The sequence below is a fragment of the Pipistrellus hanaki genome (genome assembly GCF_964339955.1).
Source record: "Pipistrellus hanaki genome assembly, chromosome: 3".
Taxonomy (NCBI): domain Eukaryota; kingdom Metazoa; phylum Chordata; class Mammalia; order Chiroptera; family Vespertilionidae; genus Pipistrellus; species Pipistrellus hanaki.
In genome coordinates, this window is record NC_140505.1 from 188,346,204 (window position 1) to 188,366,470 (window position 20,267).

Below are 20,267 nucleotides of genomic sequence, written 5' to 3' on the forward strand. Positions count from 1 at the left end.
ACAATTGAGACTCTGTTTGGCATTCTCCAACAGACCTTATGTCTAACCATCTCTCACACTTTGCTATTGAATAAAAACATTGCTGTCTAGTAGGCGAAACAATGTCCTCAAAATCATCAAGACAGAGTCACGGCAAACGAGTTCTGGGAGAAACGATGTGAGGTCAGAGAAGACAGCACCCATTGATACCATCCCGGCCTGCCAATACCTGCCCACCACCCATCTGAATGACTGACCGGCACACAGGCTGGTTTTTCCAATCACTACCATGGCATTAGGCAGTAAAGACATACTTTAAACACGATTTTATCACTACTAAACACTAACAGCGTATATCTCTTACATCGAGGTAGTCTAGAGCTAGGAACGTCTCAGGTTCGGCTCTCTCCTCCTTCAGAAATCGAATACAATCTCTTGCTACCTTTTCAGAGGTCACAACAATGGCGACTATGTACCGGCCAAAAAGCTTAGTAACAGCCAGCTGGTACTTCTTATGAATAGGATGACACAGATCAAGCAGTCTTCCAAACTTATCAGGTTTCAAAAAAGGAGAGCAAAAAATACATTCATGAGGAACATATAATTCATTGTTTTCTAATGTAACAAAGCAGCATAAACCAAAACTAATCTTATAAAATTATAAACATCAGATTTTCATGGAGTCTCATTTAAATGGACATAGGTTTTGTTATGAAATATTCATTTAGGTGTGTCATATTTCACTTAAAGAAAGGATAATGAGGAGGGGGTAGGCTTACCAAGGTATTAAGATATTTTTTACAAAGCCACAGTAATTAAATGGTATTCATCCATTCCCTCATTTACTAAGTAAGAATCATGAGGACCTTTATTTCATCAGCATATGCAGGTACTCAGCTAGGCACTGAACAAAGCAGACACACTCTGATCTCACAGAGCTGTCAGTCTAGCAGGGAAGATGAATAATCAATGACCAGACACATGCACAGAATAGACTTATAACAGACACGGTGATAAAGCACAGGACGCTCTGAGAATGTACTACACGGACTAGGTCGACCTGAGAGGTCAGGGGTGGCTCCCCACAAAGTGCTATTTGAGATCTGAAGGACAGTCAAGAATCAATTAGATTCAATTTAATGAGTTTTCTTAAAAATGTCAGAACATCAACCATACTATATCAATGCTTCCTAGACTATATGAAGATTCAATTTTGTGTCTTAGACTCTCTTTTCATTTGCTTGGTTCTACTTCAGGAATACTAATTTCTTTATGATAGATCATGGTTGTTAATACTTAATATCCTGCTCTTTGTTTTTTCCTTCTCCTTTCACCTTTTTTGACTATTAAAAATTCTTGCAGTATACTAGTTGAAAACTGCTGACCTAGAGGGTCCTATGCTAAGTGAAATAAGCCAGTCAGAGAAAAGATAAATACTATACGCTTTCACTTATTGTGGAATCTAATGAACAAAATAGGGAGCAGACACATAGAGAACAGATTGACAGCTGTCAAAGAGGAGGGGTCTGAGGGGCTGGGTGAAATAGGTAAAGGGATAAACAAAGAAACCAAACCTCACAGACACAGGCAACAGTAACTGATTATCAGAGGGAGAGGGGGTGGGCAGGTGGAATGGGATAAAGGGATAAATGGTGATGAAAGGAGACTGGTCTTTGGGTGGTGAGCAAACAATGTATGTGCAGATGACATATTGTAGAATGTACACATCAAACTTATATAATTTTATTGACCAATGTAAGCCCAATAAGTCCAATAACAAAAATAAATGCTTTTAAAAGATATACTTCAATTAAAAAATCCTGGACTATGACATTTTCTGAAGTTTATGGCATTAAATGTATATGAGCCTTTGTTGGCCTAGTTTTTGTTTTTTTAAACTGGTTTTGTCATTTTGTTTGATACTGGGGGGAAAATCCTATGACCAGGACTTACTTCTTCATCATTAAACAGAAGTTAAGACCAAAGATTAAAAGTGAGAAAGTAAAAAAGGACGACATGAAGGAGAAGAAGCTGAGGTGGCCAGAGATAGGAGGAAGATCATGAGACTGGTATCACAGAACCAATGGGCAGGGGTTTCAAAACAGTGCAAATGGTGAACAGTGTCAAGTGCTGAAAACAGGCCATCATAAAATAAGGACCGGACAGTGAACACTGGTGTCAGGGACCAAAGAGTGAAATGCCAGACCCCAACACCAAAGCAATAATTTTAGGAAGTTGACACTCTAAGCACAGATTAGATACTGTTGTATTTGGACTAATGAAATAATAGCAAAACTGGATGCAGGTCAGATTTAGTAAATAAAAGTTCACTGTTACAAAAGTACACCAATGATGTCTACTGAAAATATAATTAAAAAAATCAAACCAGGAAGAAATGCGAGCTGTGCTTTGGGGAGAGAAACTACCTCATGGCCACCAAGTCCGTGGGGACAGTGGCCAGAGCGTGGGCTTGCTGGCGATGTGCTCATGGAAATGTTCCTCCCCAAATCACTTCTCTGCAGACACTACTGGAAGTTGTTCACATTCCTACCCCACATATCCACTACATTGTAAAAGTAAAGAATAAAACAAAGATTTGTAACTTTTCTTTCAAATAATGGTAACATTTCAATCCCTAATAAGAAAGCTTAGCCTTTGGTTTGAATTAACTGTGCATCCATTACCACAGCGTCTGGGAAAAGTTTTTTAAGGTGCTCCAGGATCTCTGCTCTCTTTTGCTGACGTCTTCCCTCGTGGTTATCAATCCCAGCATTCTCCAGTTCACTTCTAATAAGACTCATCTCTTCATTAATTTCCGAAATTCTTGATTTTGTTTTTTCAATTTCATCCACTAGTATTTCCTCTTGCTGTTTTTTCTCTTTCAAGCAATCTCTACATAAAATAGCAAAAAGTAAAACAAAAATTTAGAAATTACAAGATACAATATACTCAGGTCTGGCATTGCAGGGGAATGGAATAGTTCTCTATCAATTTTAAGTGATAAAAAATGCAATAAAATAAAACTAGCACCAAACTTGGGCAAAAGAGATTTTGATCATTCTTTGATTCAAAAGATACATATCTTTTCAATATCTGGATATTGAAAAAGTAAAGATAGATCAATATAACCAGAACAATCATCATGAACTTAATAATAAGTAAACGCCAATTTAAAAATTTCTTAGAGGGAGAATACTTAGATTGTACTAGCTTTCATGACATAACTTTTGTTTTAAAATATTAATACTAAAAGAAAGTTTTAAGTTTCACTACTGATAAACACTTATATTTTCAAAACTTAAATATTTTATTTATGTGCTAAGGAATAATTTTTAATTATAAACAATGGGAGAGTGAAAACATGATACAATGAAAGCATTTACTTAATGAATATACCACAAGTAAACCAGACCCCTGAACTATGACAGCTGCAAAAACCTTTAACAATACCCACATGCATGTTTTAGTATACTCCTCCAACTTCTCTATTCGCTTTTTACGATCTTCTATTTGTTCTTTTACTTGTTTTAGATTTTCCTAAATTAGGAAATGAAAACTAAAGTCAATTATAGCAACTCCAAACAAAATTGATTATTTTTCACGATCTGCTTAGAACTTACTGTAATATCCTTAGTTGTTCTGAATTTGAATATATCAAATATAACCACATGAAAATACTCATAAGAGCAAATTTTAATTATGAAAAGGCAGACTGGTATAGGCTTTGAGGTTATAAGAATCAGGATTCAAATCTTGGCTCTACCCTTTACTAAATATATGCTCTCTACAAAGGTTGTTCTGATAAACTCAAATTCCCTCCAAGTTATTATTTTCAAACTAGAGGCCCGATGCATGAAATTCATGCAAGAGGCTTGGCCCTTGTTGCCGCGGCGACCACCTCTGCCTCAGCCCCGCAGAGGCTTTGTCCAGAAGGTCATCTGGAAGGGCGTCCAGTCTAATTAGCATATTACACTTTTATTATTATAGATGATATACAGTTCTTTTCTTTTTCACATCTCTGGAATTTTTTTAGTTGAAATATTTTAAATTAGTACCAAACTGAGATGGAGTAAATAGGTCATCCACAGAGAAATAAAAAACAATGAAATAACACTAGAATCTAATCTTGAATATTCAACTTAATTAACAACTAAAAGAAACTAAATCTCAGAAAAATAAAAACAAGGTGTCCCTCTCTGAGCAATTAAGAGATAGATCATCCTGCACTATAAAATTAGCTCATAAATGAAAAGGTGCCATTTGATAATGTTATGTGATACAGTATAAATCGAATATTTCATGAGAATACCAATAATTTCTCCTGGGACTTCTGCTTTAACAGAAACTATCTGTGCTTTGTTATACATAATGAATTTTTAGAATTTATTTTCCAATTACAGCTTACATTCAGTGTTCTTCTGTATCGGTTTCAGGTGCACAGCCAAGCTGTTAGGAAATCATGTCCTTTACAGAGCAGTTCCCCCACTGCTTCAAGGACCCCCTTGGCCTCATACACACTCATCCCAATATTACCGACTATATTCCCTGCGCTGCGAACTACTCATGCAATAAATACTTACTCACTGGCTACCATGGCTAGGAACTAGAGATACAAAGAGCAGGACGCCCGAAGGGATGCGAGACAGAGGGGGTCAGTGGGGGAAAGGGGACATCTGTGACACTTTCCACAATGAAGACAAATAAAAGAAGAGGACAGTCTCTGCTCTCGAGGACCAATGCCTTGGGGGAGAGACAGGTACTCAGTAAGTAACCCGCAAAGTGGCCCAGGCTGCAGCAGCACAGGACACAGAAGGCAGCTACAGGCTGTGGAGGAGGGCTTCGCCAAAGGCTTGCTCCATCCATATGCTCGCTAAATCTAAGCACAGTGGCGGTCTCCATTAGCTCACGTCTTTAGCCTCTCCCCTGACTAATTCATCTTGTGCGCCATTCATTCCTTAGTAATCTCACTCCATTACTAAGGAATGTAAAGCCAGGAGTGTGCAAAAATCAAAAACACAAATCCTTTCCAGTATACCACACCAGGACAAGAAGAAATACGGAAGTTTTTTGTTTTTGTTTTTTTTAAGTAAACTATTATCTGTATCGGAAGTTTTAAGTGGAAAGGAGCAAACATATTCTATGAGATGCTGATCTCACTGTGTTCACGGATCACTCAAATTCACTGAACAAACAACTATGCTAGGTGCCAGAGCTGTAAAAGTAAGCAAACGCAGCTCATTTTTCTCTAGGACGCCATCATTTTTAAATTAGAGCTCCCCTATTGAAATATTAATATCTCACGTAAGAATTCCGTGCAGAGACAAAAACAAGAGTACTTAACAGAGAACACAAAATTCAGTCAACTAGGAAACCTGCCTCTGCCTTTCCTCTGGCCACTGCCACGGCCTGTGCCATGCCGAGGGTTTCCTGTGGCCATTACTCCCTGGGTGGGGCGCTGAGGATCACTCCGGACAGCGCCTGGAAGCGGCGTCAGACGTGTGGCTGAGGAACAGGCTTTCGGGAGGAAACGGGAAAGCCCAGGTCACACCCCACAGGGAGGGGGCAGGGCCTGGGAGCTCTGCCGGACACACAATGGCCCGGCCACCTCGCCAGCAGGCATTCTGCATCCGAGATGCCAGCTGACTGTGTGAGTGTCTGGAAAACCAACCGCTGCCCAGCAGCCGGCCCTCTGGTTCCTGGGAAGTTACAGCCGATGGGCCACTGAGTGTGAGCACCTCTCCATCTTTCTCCACCTCAAGCTATTTCTCCTCCTGTCAGGGTTTCCATATTCAAAAGACAAGAGCAATTCAACCCAAACTTACTGACATGTACTAAGGACAAAATTTATGATGGACACCATTATGAATCCTGCCTTTAAGAAGCTTCCAGTCCAGTAAAGCTGTACAAACTAACTGTATTTTGCCTTCAATCAGATAAAACTCTTTAGATAAGAGATTAAGAATAATGAGTGATTAGATGCAGAAGAAAGTATTTTCAGTTTGTATGTTTTTTTGTGGGGTAGGAAGAAAAGGCAGGCTAGGTAAGGCTTTCTGCTGTCATAACCATAGAATTTAATAGGTAGTGATAATTCTTTCAAAATTAGCATGCACAAAAGCAGAAGTGTGCAATGAGAATTTATAGCAACCAGTGTACAATTTTATAATGCAATACAAATTATTCAAATATCTTAAAAGTAATTACTGCTATGTTACTACATTTGCTGTTTTTAAAATTTATTTTAATCCTCACTCGAGGATATATTCATTGATATTATTGCCTCCTGTACACCCGGAGAGGATCAAACCTGTAACCTAGTGTGTGCCCTGACTGGGGATCGAGCCCACACCTTTTGGCATATGGGACAATGTTCCAACCTATCCACCAGGCCAAGCCTTTTTTCTTAATTAAAAAAAAAAAAGATTTTAAAGAGGAGAAGGGAGAGGGAGAGCGAGAGAGAAACATCGATGTGAAAGGAAAATATCCATTAGTTGCCTCCCATACACACCCCGACCGGGGACTGAACCCACAACCTGGCTAAGTGCCTGACCGGGAATCAGACTCTCAATCTCTCCATGTGATTACCATGTACTATACCACGAGGCATTAAAGGAAAGATCAGATGCTTGGGGTAGTATCACACCCCTTTCCATTTTATTCAACCTGCCCATCACTATGAGGTAGACATACCTATCCTCACTGTACAAATGAAGATACCAAAGTCCAGACAAGTTAAATAATTTAACTACCAAGATTACACAGGTCAGTGATAACAAGACTAACTGGAAGCCAGGTGTGTCTTACTCTAAGGCAGACCATTAAAATGCTATTTTAAAAAAATATATTTTATTGATTTTTTACAGAGAGGGATAGAGAGTTAGAAACATCTATGAGAGAGAATCATTGATCAGCTGCCTCTTGCACACCCCCACTGGGGATGTACCTGCAACCAAGGCACATACCCCTGACCGGAATCGAACCTGGGACCCCTCAGTCCGCAGGCCGACACTCTATCCTAGGGGTGTCGAACTCAATCAGAGAAGGGGCCAAAATCTAAAATCCAGCCTAAATCGCGGGCCGAATGGTTTACTGAACAGTCATAAACTGACAATGTCATAAACTGACAGCGGAGTGCAGTGATGACAGCGCGGTGCGGGCCACATTGCAAGGCCTGGCGGGCTGGCTTTGGCCCGCCGGCCTTGTGTTTGACACATGTGCTCTATCCACTGAGCTAAACCGGTTTCGGTTAAAATGCTATTTTGAGCCGGGACTGGTTTGGCTCAATGAATAGAGCGTCGGCTTCGGGACTGAAGGGCCCCGGGTTCGATTCTGGTCAAGGGCATGTACCTTGGTTGCGGGCATATCCCCAATAGGGGGTGTGCAAGAGGCAGCTGATCGACGACTCTCTCTCATTGATGTTTCTAACTCTCTATCTCTCTCCCTTCCTCTCTGTACAAAAATCAATAAAATATATTTTTAAAAAAATGCTATTTTGAGCTTTGCGCAGTGGCAGTCTCGTACCAATGAGGTCTATTGGAGGCGCAATTATTGCTAATAGAAAATAAATAAAATGCTATTTTGATGGCTACTTCCCATGTAGTCTATTACACTCCTCTTTGTCCCGTATGCCAAAAGGTGTGGGCAATGGCCTTCAGGTTTCCAAATAATTTTGCATTTACCTCTATTTGATACTTAACTTTTTCCCTTTATCTACCCTCCTCCTAACCTCACTGGACTTTGTAATACATATAAGAATAGAGGCTGTATCATCTGTCCATCCCCATCACTATACAGATGCACAGAAAATGCTGACAATTCGAATGAAAAACACTATCTGTACCTTAGACCCTAAAGTGGCACCTTATGAGACAAGCAGCATAACAGGTAACCAAGAATTTGTTGATTAATCGCTTATGTCTGATGTAAATCCACTTCCACGTTGAAAAGCTTATAAAAAGCTAATAAAATTCCACTGAAAATATTTGTAAATCATGAGAGTACAAATCAAGTACCTGAACTTCCCCATGCCTTCTCTTTTCAAATGCCAGTCTTTCTTTCTCGGCCTTCTGTTCCCACTGCAGCTTTTCCAGCTGTTGGGTCATTATAGCCACCTTCTTCCTCACCTGTTCCTTCAGTTCTTTGTAACGATCCAGCTGTGTAAAGAGCATTTAAACATGGCTAACTCCAAGCAGCATGAAAGTCTTTATGTGATAGCCTTTACTAACAGATATTTAATCTCATAAAAAGTATGTTTTACATAAATTAGATCAGAATTGGCCATTTCCCCAGATAAGATATGAACACTAAGTGAATGTTTTACTTAAAACAGTTTAGATACACCAATAAGCTATTCAAAACCAGCTCTATCAGGTCTTTGTAAGAAATGCTTAAAAGAGCAGGGAGATTAAACCTCATTAAATCCAAAAGAAGAACTCAGAGAAAATGATGTACTTTTTCTATTTATATAGTCACAAACTTTTAGCACATATATCGTAATGTTATTATAAAGTTAATAAAAAAGAAAAATGATAAAAATGTAGTGGAATGTTTAAGAACTCTGAATTACAAGTGTTTGGATATCTACCATCAATTTATTGTACATAAATTTTATATACTAAATGGGATATTAATTCATCACTTAATATTTTTAAATCACATTAAGTAATCAACTTCCCTGTCAATTAAGTGATCAAATCTCTTCAAAGCCATCTGTATCTGACTTTTAAGGTTTTATAATATTCATGAAAAAGTTATTTTAAAAACACAAGAATTGCCAAGACCAGTTTGGCTCAGTGGATAGAGCGTCGGCCTGCGGATTGAGGGGTCCCAGGTTCGATTCCAGTCAAAGGCATGTATCTTGGTGTGGGCACATCCCCAGTAGGGGGTGTGTAGGAAGCAGCTGATCGATGTTTCTCTCATCGATGTTTCTAACTCTCAATCTCTCTCCCTTCCTCTCTGTAAAAAATCAATAATAATAATAATAGTAATAATAAAAAATGTATATAAAACAAAAACCACCACAAGAATTACCTGTTATTACAAAAAGTAGCCTAAAGATTAAATTTAGATTCCATATCCAGGCTGAAAATTTTAAATATAATTTAGATTCTGAGGACAATCTCTTAAAGAATCAGAGAGGTCATTCTTCAAACTTTTTTTCTAATTAAAAGATGAAAGACTAGAAATGAAAGATTTCCCACATGCTGAATTTTCACCTGACTGGCTTCTAATTCAATGTCTCGCACTTTCTGTAGGACTTCTTCCGAATGCTTTTCAAAACTTTTCCATGCAATATCTAAATCAGCCACCTCTGTCTCTAGGGCTTTTATGTCATCTTCCTGTTTAGAACACTGTTTTTCACTATCCTTCACGGATTTCTTAGCCATATCCAATTTCTTGAGATGGTGAGAAGTGTTTTCTTTGGCTTTAATATATTGGGGCCTCTTCTGATTTAAAAGTGCTTCAAGAGATCTAAAAAGAAAAATCAAGTCTGCTTTAAAGGAAATTAAATGTTGTGATAATATAAAGGGAAGTTCTTTTGATTAAATCACACATTTAAAACCAATTTCTAAAAACTCACTTCCAGAGACTGTAAGCAGAGCAATCGCTGCCAGAGTTAGGAGAAGGGTGGAATAGGTGAACCATAAGGAAACTTTTTGATGGTAAAATACTCTGTATGACACTGTAATGGTGGACACAAGCCATCACACATGTGTAAAAACCTATAGAACTTCACAGCACCAAGAGTGCACTTTAATGTATGCAAATTTAAAAAATCACTTAGAGGCCAAGACATCCTAGATGGAATATAGAAAATGACAGAGGAATCTAACTGTATTTCACATGCATTAAACCACCGTACTGAAGAGGTGGGATAAAAAGTGCTAACCTAAGTAACGTTAGAAATGAGTGGAGTCTGTAAAACTAACAGCAAAAGAAATTGTACATAAGCATCCGACTCTAGTTGATAAGGGTGCTTCCTAGGAGGGTATGGATGGATGAACAGTTCTGATACTGCCATACATGATTACTAGAATTGAACAATTAAGCAAATGACTGGCATTTTGTGAAAGGCAGGTTGCTCACTGTTGGAGTGGGAGGTTATAGATAAGCAAGAAAAGGTCAATATCAAAAGTGATGTCAAGTTGATACATTAGGTATGTCATATAACATCTATGATCTGCTGACATCCCTGATACATATGATGGGAATGACATTTTACCGCTGTGGTCTTCTTTCCCAAATTCATGAACCCTGTCTAATTATGAAAAACCTATCAGACAAATCCCAATGAAGGAACACTGTACCAAAAAACCCTGAACAACATGCCTCGAAACTGTCAAGGCCATCACAAACAAGGAGAGTCTGAAAAACTGTCACAGGCAAGAGGAGTCTATGGAGATGTGAAAACTAAATGTAATACAGTGTTCTGGATTTTAAAAAAGGACAATAGGTAAAAACTAAGAAAATATGAATAAAGCATGGACTTCAACTATTAGTAATGTATCCGCATTGGTTTGTTAATTCTGACAAATGTGTCATACTCACAATGTAAGGTGTAAGTAGGGGAAACCAAGTGTGGGAACTCTGTACTCTTTATAATTTTTCTGTACATTTAAAGTATTCCAAAGTAAAAAACTTAAAATAATCAACTTTCAAAACATCACTTTTATTTTCTCTATTCATCTACATAAAACCAACTATTGTCTTTAAAAACTCACTTTAATTCTTTTTCTGTTTGTTGGAGCTGTCTAGTTAGCATCCCATGCTCCTTTTTCTTGGCTTTCACAATGTTTTCATGATGAGAAAGAGATGCTTTTGTGTCACTCAAATTCCTATTCACATTCTCTAACTCAGTGTTCAGAAGTTCAATATTTTTCTCATTATGATATAGCTTGAAAAGCTGCAGTTGAATCTTATTTATTTTAAGTTCTTCAAGGAGAGTCTGGTAACGTTCTGCCTATGATACAGTATAATTCAACAAGAGTTAAAAGGAAGCATATTTAAGTTGATTTTCCATAGACTCAGTTATAATGCCAACAAACGATTTCATGAAACAAAAAAATCACTAATAAGGAACACATCTACCTCTTATTTATTTCTTCAAATACTTCTTAATTGCCTACTATGTACCAGGCCCTGTTCTTTGTGCTGGGTATAGAGTTAAGAATAAAATAAAAATAGTCCCTGGTCTTGTAAATTTAAAATATAGTTATTCTAATGGGGGTTGGGAGTGAAGAGGAGTCGTTGAGTAAACAAGCAAATAATAAACAAGGTATCATATAGCGATATATGCTATAAAAGAAACAAAATAGAGGAATGCATAGCACCAGGGAGTGGGCGCTAATTTAGATGGGGGGCATGGACAGCAAATGCCTGCCTAAGAAAATGGCTCCTTATGAAAACTTGAGTGAGAGTATTTGCCATGCAAACATCAGGCTTACAATTATCTAGGCAGAGGAACTAGCCAAAGCCCTGGTTAGAATGGAGAGTGGATGTTCAATAGTAACGTGGTAGGAGAGCAGAGGAAGTTAAGGCCTGAGAGGTGAATAGTGGCCGTCAGAAGGCTGGATAGGAGCCCAGGTTCTCAGTGTGGTGGGAAGCACTGCACTGGAAGAGGTGCTCTGGCAGAGAAGACAAAATCCGATTTGCATTTTTAAAGATCACTCTAAACAAACAATTATCAACCATACATCTAGCACTCTACTAGGCATTGTGAAGGGCACCAAGAAAAGACCACAGAGCAGCATTTGCAAAGTGTGGCCATGGTTTCTTAGGAATCCCCCCACACTATTTTAGGGAGTCCCTGAGGTCAAAAGTATTTTCAAAATAATACTAAAACTTGCCTTTTTCTTTGTGTTTAAATCTGCACTGATTGATAGTGCAAAAGCCAATGTTGAATCAAGCAGCTAGTATGTGAGAATTCATGTCTTTTATTTAGTTAGGTATTAAGATTACAAAAATGGCCGAAGCCGGTTTGGCTCAGTGGAAGAGCGTCGGCCTGGGGACTGAGGGGTCCCGGGTTCGATTCCGGTCAAGGGCATGTACATTGGTTGCAGGCACATCCCCAGTGGGGGGTGTGCAGGAGGCAGCTGGTTGATGTTTCTCTCTCATCAACGTTTCTAACTCTCTATCCTTCTCAATTCCTCTCTGTGTAAAATCAATAAAATATATATATTTTTAAAAAGATTACAAAAATGTAAAATGATGTTACAGTTCTAATTATTAAGTTTTAGAAAAAGACAGTTTTCTGGTGGGAATGTAAACTGGCACAGCCACTATTGAAACAGTATGGCAGTGCCTGAAAAAATTAAGAACAGTTACATGATCCAGCATCTCTCTTCTGTGTATTTACCCAAAAACTTCAAAAACATTTATTCACAAAGACATATGATCCCTATGTTCACTGCAGCATTATTCACGGTGGCCAAGACATGGAAACAACCGGTGTCCTTCAATAGGTGACTGAAGACACACACACACACACACACACACACACACACCCTATGGACTACTACTCAGCTAGCTATAAGAAAAGATGAAAAACTGCTGCTTGCTGGATGTACCTTGAGAATATTATGCTAAGTGGAATAAGTCAGTTAGAAAAAGCTAAGAGCCATATAATTTCACTCATGTGTGGGATATAAAATGAAACTCATAGATATAGACTGTAACAGAGTGCTGGTTACCAGGGGAGATGAGTGGGGCGGTAGCAGAGGGTAAAGGGGGCCAATTATATGGGGATGGAAGATGATTTGACTTTGGGTGGTGGGCACATAACGCAATATCCAGAATCCTGTATGAACCAATGTCACCCAAATAAAAAAAAGGGGAAAATGCAGTTTTTCACTAAAATGTTATTTGTTAACATCTAATACATTACTTATACGTTTTTTATTAAAATATATATTTAAAATGTCCCAGTTTTAATTTGAAATACAATACTGGTAGATAGGTAGGTAGATAGGTATGAACAGAGATTCTTTGCAGTCTCCAATACGTTTTTTAAATTCTCATCCGAGGACAGGTTGGTTTTTGTTAATTGATTTGAGAGAGAGGAAGGGGAAGAGGGAGAGAGAGAAACATCTATGTGAGAGAGAAATATCCATCGGTCGCTTCCCATATGCACCCTAACTCGAAATAGGACCTGCAACCTTTTGGTGTATGGGATACTCCAACCACCTGAGCAACCCAGCCAGGGCCCCGGTAATTTAAGGGAAAAAGAAGCACAAGTTTGAGAACCACTGCCATGTAAGGTATAAAATCTTGATGCTTATTTTTAGTTGGGAAAATAATTTTTCTAGTTCACATTGACCTATTTAAGAAAACACACACACCCAAATGGTGAAAAAGATATCGGAAGTCTTATCTTTTTTTTTTAAAATGTTTTTTATTGATTTTTTAGAGAGGGAGAGGGAGAGAGAGAAAAGTAGATGAATCTATCGGCTGTCTCCTGCATGCCCCCTACTTGGGACCCAGCTGCAACCCTGGCATGTGCCCACAGGAACTGCACTGGTGACCTAGTGCATGGGCCGCCACTCACCCAGAGCTTATCCTCAGTGAACATGGGCTCTGCTTGGCTGACAGCACTGAGCCTCATGCCGCCTGGCAATGCTGACAGTTCCATCTGACACTTACCTCGTCCTTCTCTAATTTTGCATGTTTGCGCTCTGCAGCTATGTTTTTTTTCTTATTAAAATTAAACTGTGCATCCTCTTCAGCTTTCAGTAACTTCTTTTTCTTCTCCTCATATTCTCTTATAAGCTCTCCTGAAGTGCTGATTTCCTCAAAAAACTGGGTTCTTTCTTTGGGTTTTTTCATTGAAATCGATTCTACAGTTCCCTTTAAAAACAGTAAAGCACACCAACTTGTAAAATATAGTGATGTATTTTCAAAATCATGAATCAAATAAACTTTACAACTACTTACTTGAAAAACTAGGCAGTTCCGTGCTTTGACTATTATACCTATCTTTTCCAACTCTGCTATATAAGTGGAACGACTCACAGGATTATCATCAAAACGAAATTCTGAGCATCCCCCTAAAGCAAGTATAAATGTCAGACATATATCAACTGCTTAAAGTTTTATAAAATTATTTTTCTTATTAAAATGCCAGTTATGCAATAATATATGTTAACACATGCATTTAATCAGTCAACAAATACCGTATACTACATACCAATGAGTTCCCTCTAGCAGTCAACAAAACAGACAAAAGTTTGACCTCAAAGAGCTTACATCCCAGTAATGGAGACAAAAACAAGATATGCAAGTAAAATAAATATGAAAGAAATTGGTAAGTGCTATAAGTTAAATAAAATAGAGTTGGGAAGAAGGTAGAAAAGTTTCTGTATGCTGGAATCATGGATTTGCAAATTTAAATAGGATGGTGCTATGATCTGAATATTTATGTCCCTCATAAATTAGTGTTGAAATCTTAACCCCAAAGGAGATGGTATTAGTACCGTGTTTCCCCGAAAATAAGACATCCTTGGTATATATGGGGGGGGGGGGCAATGTTAAATTATGTACACAGATAATAAATGTTTAAAAAAAAATGGGGGGGGGGGGGAAGACATCCTCTGAAAATAAGACCTACTTACAGGTTTCCTTCTGAGTGAAATATAAGCCCCCCCCCCCCCCTAGGCTAAACATGAGAGATTTGGTCCACTGATTCTGAAAGAAATGGAGTAACAAGAAATTCACCAGAAAATTCAGGAATTGGATTGTTATGATGATGCTCCACAAGATGATGACATGATCGTTATTGAATGAGTAAATTCTTGATACTGTAGGATTCACAGTTTATCTGGTTTGTGTTGACAATACCGTACTACCGTACCGTTCCTTTATTTTCATTTAACAATAAATGTGTACCGTATTCTTCTTCATGGGAAAATAAGACATCCCCTGAAAATAAGACCTAGCACATCTTTGGGAGCAAAAATTAATATAAGAACCTGTCCTATTTTTGGGGAAACAGGTAGGTGGGGCCTTTGGGAGGTGATTGGGTCTTGATGGTGGAGTCCTCATGAATAGTATAGGTGCTCTTTTTTTGTTTGTTAATCCTAACCTGAGATTATATTTTTAGAAAGCATGGAAGGGAGGGAGGTGAGGGAGGGGGGAGTAAAGAGGGAGAGAAAGAAACACTGTTGTGAGAGAGACACATCAATTGGCTGCCTCCCACACTCGCCCTGACCAGGGCCAGGGATCGAACCTGCAACTCAGGTACGTGCCCTTGCCTGGGAATCGAACTCGTGACCCTTCAGTGCGTGGGCCAACACTCTAACCACTGAGTACACCAGCCAGGGTGATGTAAGTGCTCTCATAAAAGAGCTCTCATAGAGCTCCTGTGTCCCTTCCTATATGTAAGAATTTAATAAGAAGTCTGCAACCTGGAAGAGAGCAATCATCATGACCATGCTGACATCCTGATCACAGACATCCTGACTCCAGAATTATGAAAATAAATTACTATTGCTTATAAGCTACCCCTTCTGTGATATTTTGTTACAGCAGCCCAAATGGACTAAGACAGATGGGCATGGAATAAGAACAAAACTGGAGGAGACATCACACTTCCTGATTTGAAAATATATTACAAAGCTACAGTAATCAAAACAGCATGGTACTGCATCAAAATGAACATATAGAACAATAAAACGGAATAGTGTGTCCAGGAAGAAATTTGTACATCTACTGTCAATTGATTGTCGACAAAGGTACCAAGACATATAATGGGGGAAACATGGTGTCCTCAATAAACAATATTGGGAAAACTGGGTATCTACATGCAAATAAAAAGAAACTGGACCCTTATCTCACCTGACATATGAAAATTAACTCAAGATGAATTAAAAACTTGTAAAACTACTAGAAGAAAATACAGGGAAGGGCTTTTTGACTTTGCTCTGGTCAGTAATTTTTTTGCATCTATCAATAGCACAAGCAAGCCGAAACCGGTTTGGCTCAGTGGATAGAGCGTCAGCCTTTGGACTGAAAGGTCCCGGGTTTGATTCCGGTCAAGGGCATGTACCTTGGTTGTGGGCACATCCCCAGTAGGGGGTGTGCAAGAGGCAGCTGATCAATGATCCTCTCTCATCGTGTTTCTAACTCTATCCCTCTCTCTTCCTCTCTGTAAAAAAATCAATAAAAAATATATTAAAAAAGTAGCACAAGCAACAAAAGCAAAAATAGATAATGGGATTGGATCAAAATAAAAAACGTCTGCACAGAAAAGGAAACAACCAACAGAGTGTAAAACAAAATTGATAGCATGGGAGAAAATCTTTTCAAACCACATATCTGACAAGGGATTAATATCCAAAATATATAAGGAACTCATACAATTCAGAAGCAAAAAACCAAAATATTATAACCCAATTTAAAATGAAAAAAGAACCTGAATAGACATTTCTAAAAAGATTACAGGCAAATAGCCAACAGGTATATATGAAAAGGTGCTTAATATTAGGAAATATTAGGAAAATGCAAATCAAAACTACAATGAGATATCACCTCAAACCAAAAAGGCAAGTATTGGTGAGGATATGAAGAAAAGGAGAACTTTGTATATTGTTGGTGGGAATATAAATTGGTACAGCCATTATAGAAAACCATATGAAGATTCTTCAAAATTAAAAACAGACCTACCTAGCTGGTTTGGCTCAGCAGATAAGAGTGTCAGCCTGCAGGCTGAAGGGTCTCAGGTTTGATTCTGGTCAAGGGCACATGCCCAGGTTGCCCACTCAATCCTCAGTAGGGGGCATGAAGGAGGCAGTCAATCAATGATTCTCTCTCATCATTGGTGTCTCTCTCTCTCTTTCTCTCTCTCTGAAATAAAAAAAATATATATATTGAAAAGAAAACAGAACTACCTTGTGATCAAGCAATCCCTTCTGAGTATATATTCAAAGAAAATAAAATCAGTAACCTTGAAGAGATACCTGTACTCCCATGTTCATTGAAGTACTAGTCACAATAGCTAATAATCTAAATGTCTATCAATGGGAAAGTAAAGGAAGAAAACATGAGAATATTATTCAACCTAAAAAAAGGAAATTTTGTCATTTGCAATTTCACAGAGGAATCCAGAGGACATTATGCTAAGTGAAATAAACCATGTACAGAAAGAAAAATACTGCATAACCTTACTTATTTGTGGAATTTAAAATAGTTAAAACTCACTGAAGCAGAGAATAGAATAGTGATTTCCAGGGCTGCGGGGAGAGGAAAATGGGGAAATGGTCAAGGAATGCAAGATGGTAAGCTCTGGAGATCTGGTGCATAGCAATGTGACTGCAGTTACCAATACATATTGCACACTTTAAATTTGCTAAGAAGGCAGACCTTAAGTGTTCTCACCATACACACAGAGAAGAAAACAGTAACCAAGTGAGATGATATATTATATATGTTAATTAGGTTGATTATGTCGCCTATTTCACAGTGTTTATTAAAACATCAAGTTGTATAGCTTAAATATATACACATTTTATCAATTGTACCTTAATAAAGATGGGAAAAATAAATTTATGATGGCTTATTAAATAAGTTGAGTAGACTAAGGACTCCTTAGTGAGGTGGGAAACTTGAGTAAAATCCAAAAGAAAGTGATCAAACTAATGAAAATATTTAGGTAATAAAGTGGTGAAATGCTTAAATTAGATATTAAGGTACAAGTATATAAGTATTTCTAAAATTACCTGTGATTAAATTTGGGGAAATAAAACAGCATTTATATATTATAATATTAAAACCAAGTTCTAGTAGGCCAGAATGAAAAAAGCAACAACAAAACCCACCAAGAAACACTTATAGAGGCTCTGTAAACTCCTAGCTTATACATATTATTTACTCAGGAAACAGGGATTTCATGAGTAAATCACAAAATACAAATTCAAATATTTCACTGAAGTTGCTTTTCGATGGTAGAAAAAGCTTTCTATACAAACCAAAAATATGCACATAATTAGTTCACCATTAAGAAAAAGATGAATATGTGTAAATAACCCCAGGAAGGACTTTTTTAAGTTCTCTATCTTTAAGGTGGGCTCTCTTTTATTTTAACCTAATAACCAGGTAGAAAAATGCTATTTGACAACGGAGAAGTTTGAACAAATATATCTGCTTAAAGAAGAGTCCCAGTGGAGAACCAAAGAGGTTCTATTACTTACTTGTGAGAATTGTTATCCAAGAGAAAAAAAACCTACTTCACTATGTTAGTTGAACAGATAATCTGACTTAACTCTGGAAAAATCAAGTAACTCATAAGCAAACATCTACAAAAATATACCTCGAATAATTCTTGCAAATGTTTTCTCTTCTCCATTGTCCTCCACATATACAATTTTTACACTTGCAAAAGAAGAAACAGGCTTTCCAATATGTGCTCCATGAATAAGTTCTTGAATATGTTTCACTCTTAAATTAGCTGTTTTCTCTCCCATTACAAAACTAAGAGCATCCATTACATTAGATTTTCCTGGGGACAAAAAGAGGGGAAAGGAGAGGAGAGAGGGGAGTTATTCACTTAATGATAAAAAAAAAACCAAAAAAAAACCACCTTGCCCAGAGGCAAAGAAGCTAGGCCGCCAAAGGAAGTGAAATATAGCCAGTACACATCTAAAGAGTGCTGTCTTGTCTACATTCAAATTGCATGTGACGGAACTTGACGCAGATCACTGGTTTCTTCCATGCAGCTATGGTCATGTATTAAGTAGCCTAAATTTAAGAATCTTAATGTGAAGATCTAAACCCCAACTCTCCCCATTTTTCAAGCATTAAGCCACGGCAAATCATTTAACTTCCCTAATTTCAGTTATACCCATTTTATAAACATCAACTGTCATATTTTTAAGAGCTAACTATATCCGGGTTTCTCCCCAGCGCTAGACGAAGGCTGCTAGGAGATTTGTGACTGGTACGAGTTGATGGTCAAGGAACATTATATCTAAAGTCAGAGGCTGCCGAAGCCGGTTGGGCTCAGTGGATAGAGCAACAGCCTGCGGACTCAAGGGTCCTGGGTTCGATTCCTGTCAAGAGCATGTACCTTGGTCACAGGCACATCCCCAGTAGGGGGTGTGGTGTGCAGGAGGCAGCTGGTCGATGCTTCTCTCTCATCGATGTTTCTAACTCTCTATCCCTCTCTCTTCCTCTCTGTAAAAAATCAACAAAATATAAAAAAAAAAAAAAAAAAGGAAGAAAGTCGGAGGCTGCCATGCTGACAGGCCTGTGGGCACCTGGGTTTGCATTGGGGAGGGTTTCCACTCTGACAAGAAGGTCTCACTGCGCCCACACGTGTGTCTAAACATAAAAGCTGTGGAACGTTTCCGTGATTTTAAGGTTAAAAACAATGACGACAGGCGCTCAGATGAACGTCAGTGAGTCGGGGATGGGGTCACACCGAGTTTGGGCCTTCACAGGGCACACGGCGCCCAGCTCCGGGGGACCCCGCGGTGAGTAACCCGGGCCGGCTGCCGGGAGGGGGCCCTGCAGGCAGCACCCACAGTCCGCCACCCGCTCGTGGGTGCGGAAAGGGGTGCAGCCTCCCGGGATGGGGTCCGGGGGTCGGGTAAAGGTGTTTTCTTTTTGGGGGTAAAGGTGTTTTCGCAGTGACCTCAGGATAGGTTGTCAGCTCGCAATGTGCGGTTCTAACTGCGAAAGCGTTGGTTTCTGAGACCCGCCATAACCCCGCAGGCCCGCCATAGCCCGCGCACAGGCCCCGCCATAGCCCGCGCACAGGCCCCGCCATAGCCCGCGCACAGGCCCCGCCATAACCCCGCAGCCCCGCCATAACCGGCGCACAGGCCCCGCCATAGCCCGCGCACAGGCCCCGCCATAACCGGCGCACAGGCCCCGCCATAGCCCGCGCACAGGCCCCGCCATAGCCCGCGCACAGGCCCCGCCATAGCCCGCGCACAGGCCCCGCCATAACCCGCGCAGGCCGCCGGCGCCGAGGCCCGCCCGGCGCGCAGTCAGCGGCGGGGGTGCCCATGTGCCGCCGCTCAGGCCGGGGCCGCGGAGGCCGGTGCGGAGAGGCCCGGGGCACCGCCTGCCGTCCCCGTAGGCCCGGGAGCCGTCACCTCGGCGGCCTCAGCGGTAAAAAGGCGGCCGCACAGCTGCCCTTCGTGGGGCGAAAGCACGGAGGCGCCGGGGTTCGGCCAAAGCGCAGCAACTGCGTCACCGCCGCCATCGTCCGCGGGACCGGCCTTCCGTCCGCCCGCGTCTCCGCGTGAGGAAGGCGATGGCGATGGTGAGGAAGGCGGGCCGCGCGGGCGATGGCGGCG

General features: G+C 39.8%; 1 protein-coding gene across 2 annotated transcripts in view; it reads right to left on the minus strand.

Annotated features, from left to right (window-relative positions):
- SMC1B (structural maintenance of chromosomes 1B) overlaps positions 1-20,267 on the minus strand; it is a gene marked incomplete at both ends in the record, with an annotated part of 45,615 nt that overhangs the window by 24,918 nt on the left and 430 nt on the right. For both annotated transcript variants that reach the window (XM_084878121.1, XM_084878120.1), the window contains 9 exons: positions 344-529; positions 2,664-2,871; positions 3,434-3,516; positions 7,989-8,129; positions 9,192-9,447; positions 10,698-10,936; positions 13,615-13,818; positions 13,906-14,018; positions 18,275-18,463. In XM_084878121.1, coding sequence (XP_084734247.1) covers positions 344-529; positions 2,664-2,871; positions 3,434-3,516; positions 7,989-8,129; positions 9,192-9,447; positions 10,698-10,936; positions 13,615-13,818; positions 13,906-14,018; positions 18,275-18,463 — 1,619 coding nt within the window. The remainder of the gene's footprint in view (positions 1-343; positions 530-2,663; positions 2,872-3,433; positions 3,517-7,988; positions 8,130-9,191; positions 9,448-10,697; positions 10,937-13,614; positions 13,819-13,905; positions 14,019-18,274; positions 18,464-20,267) is intronic.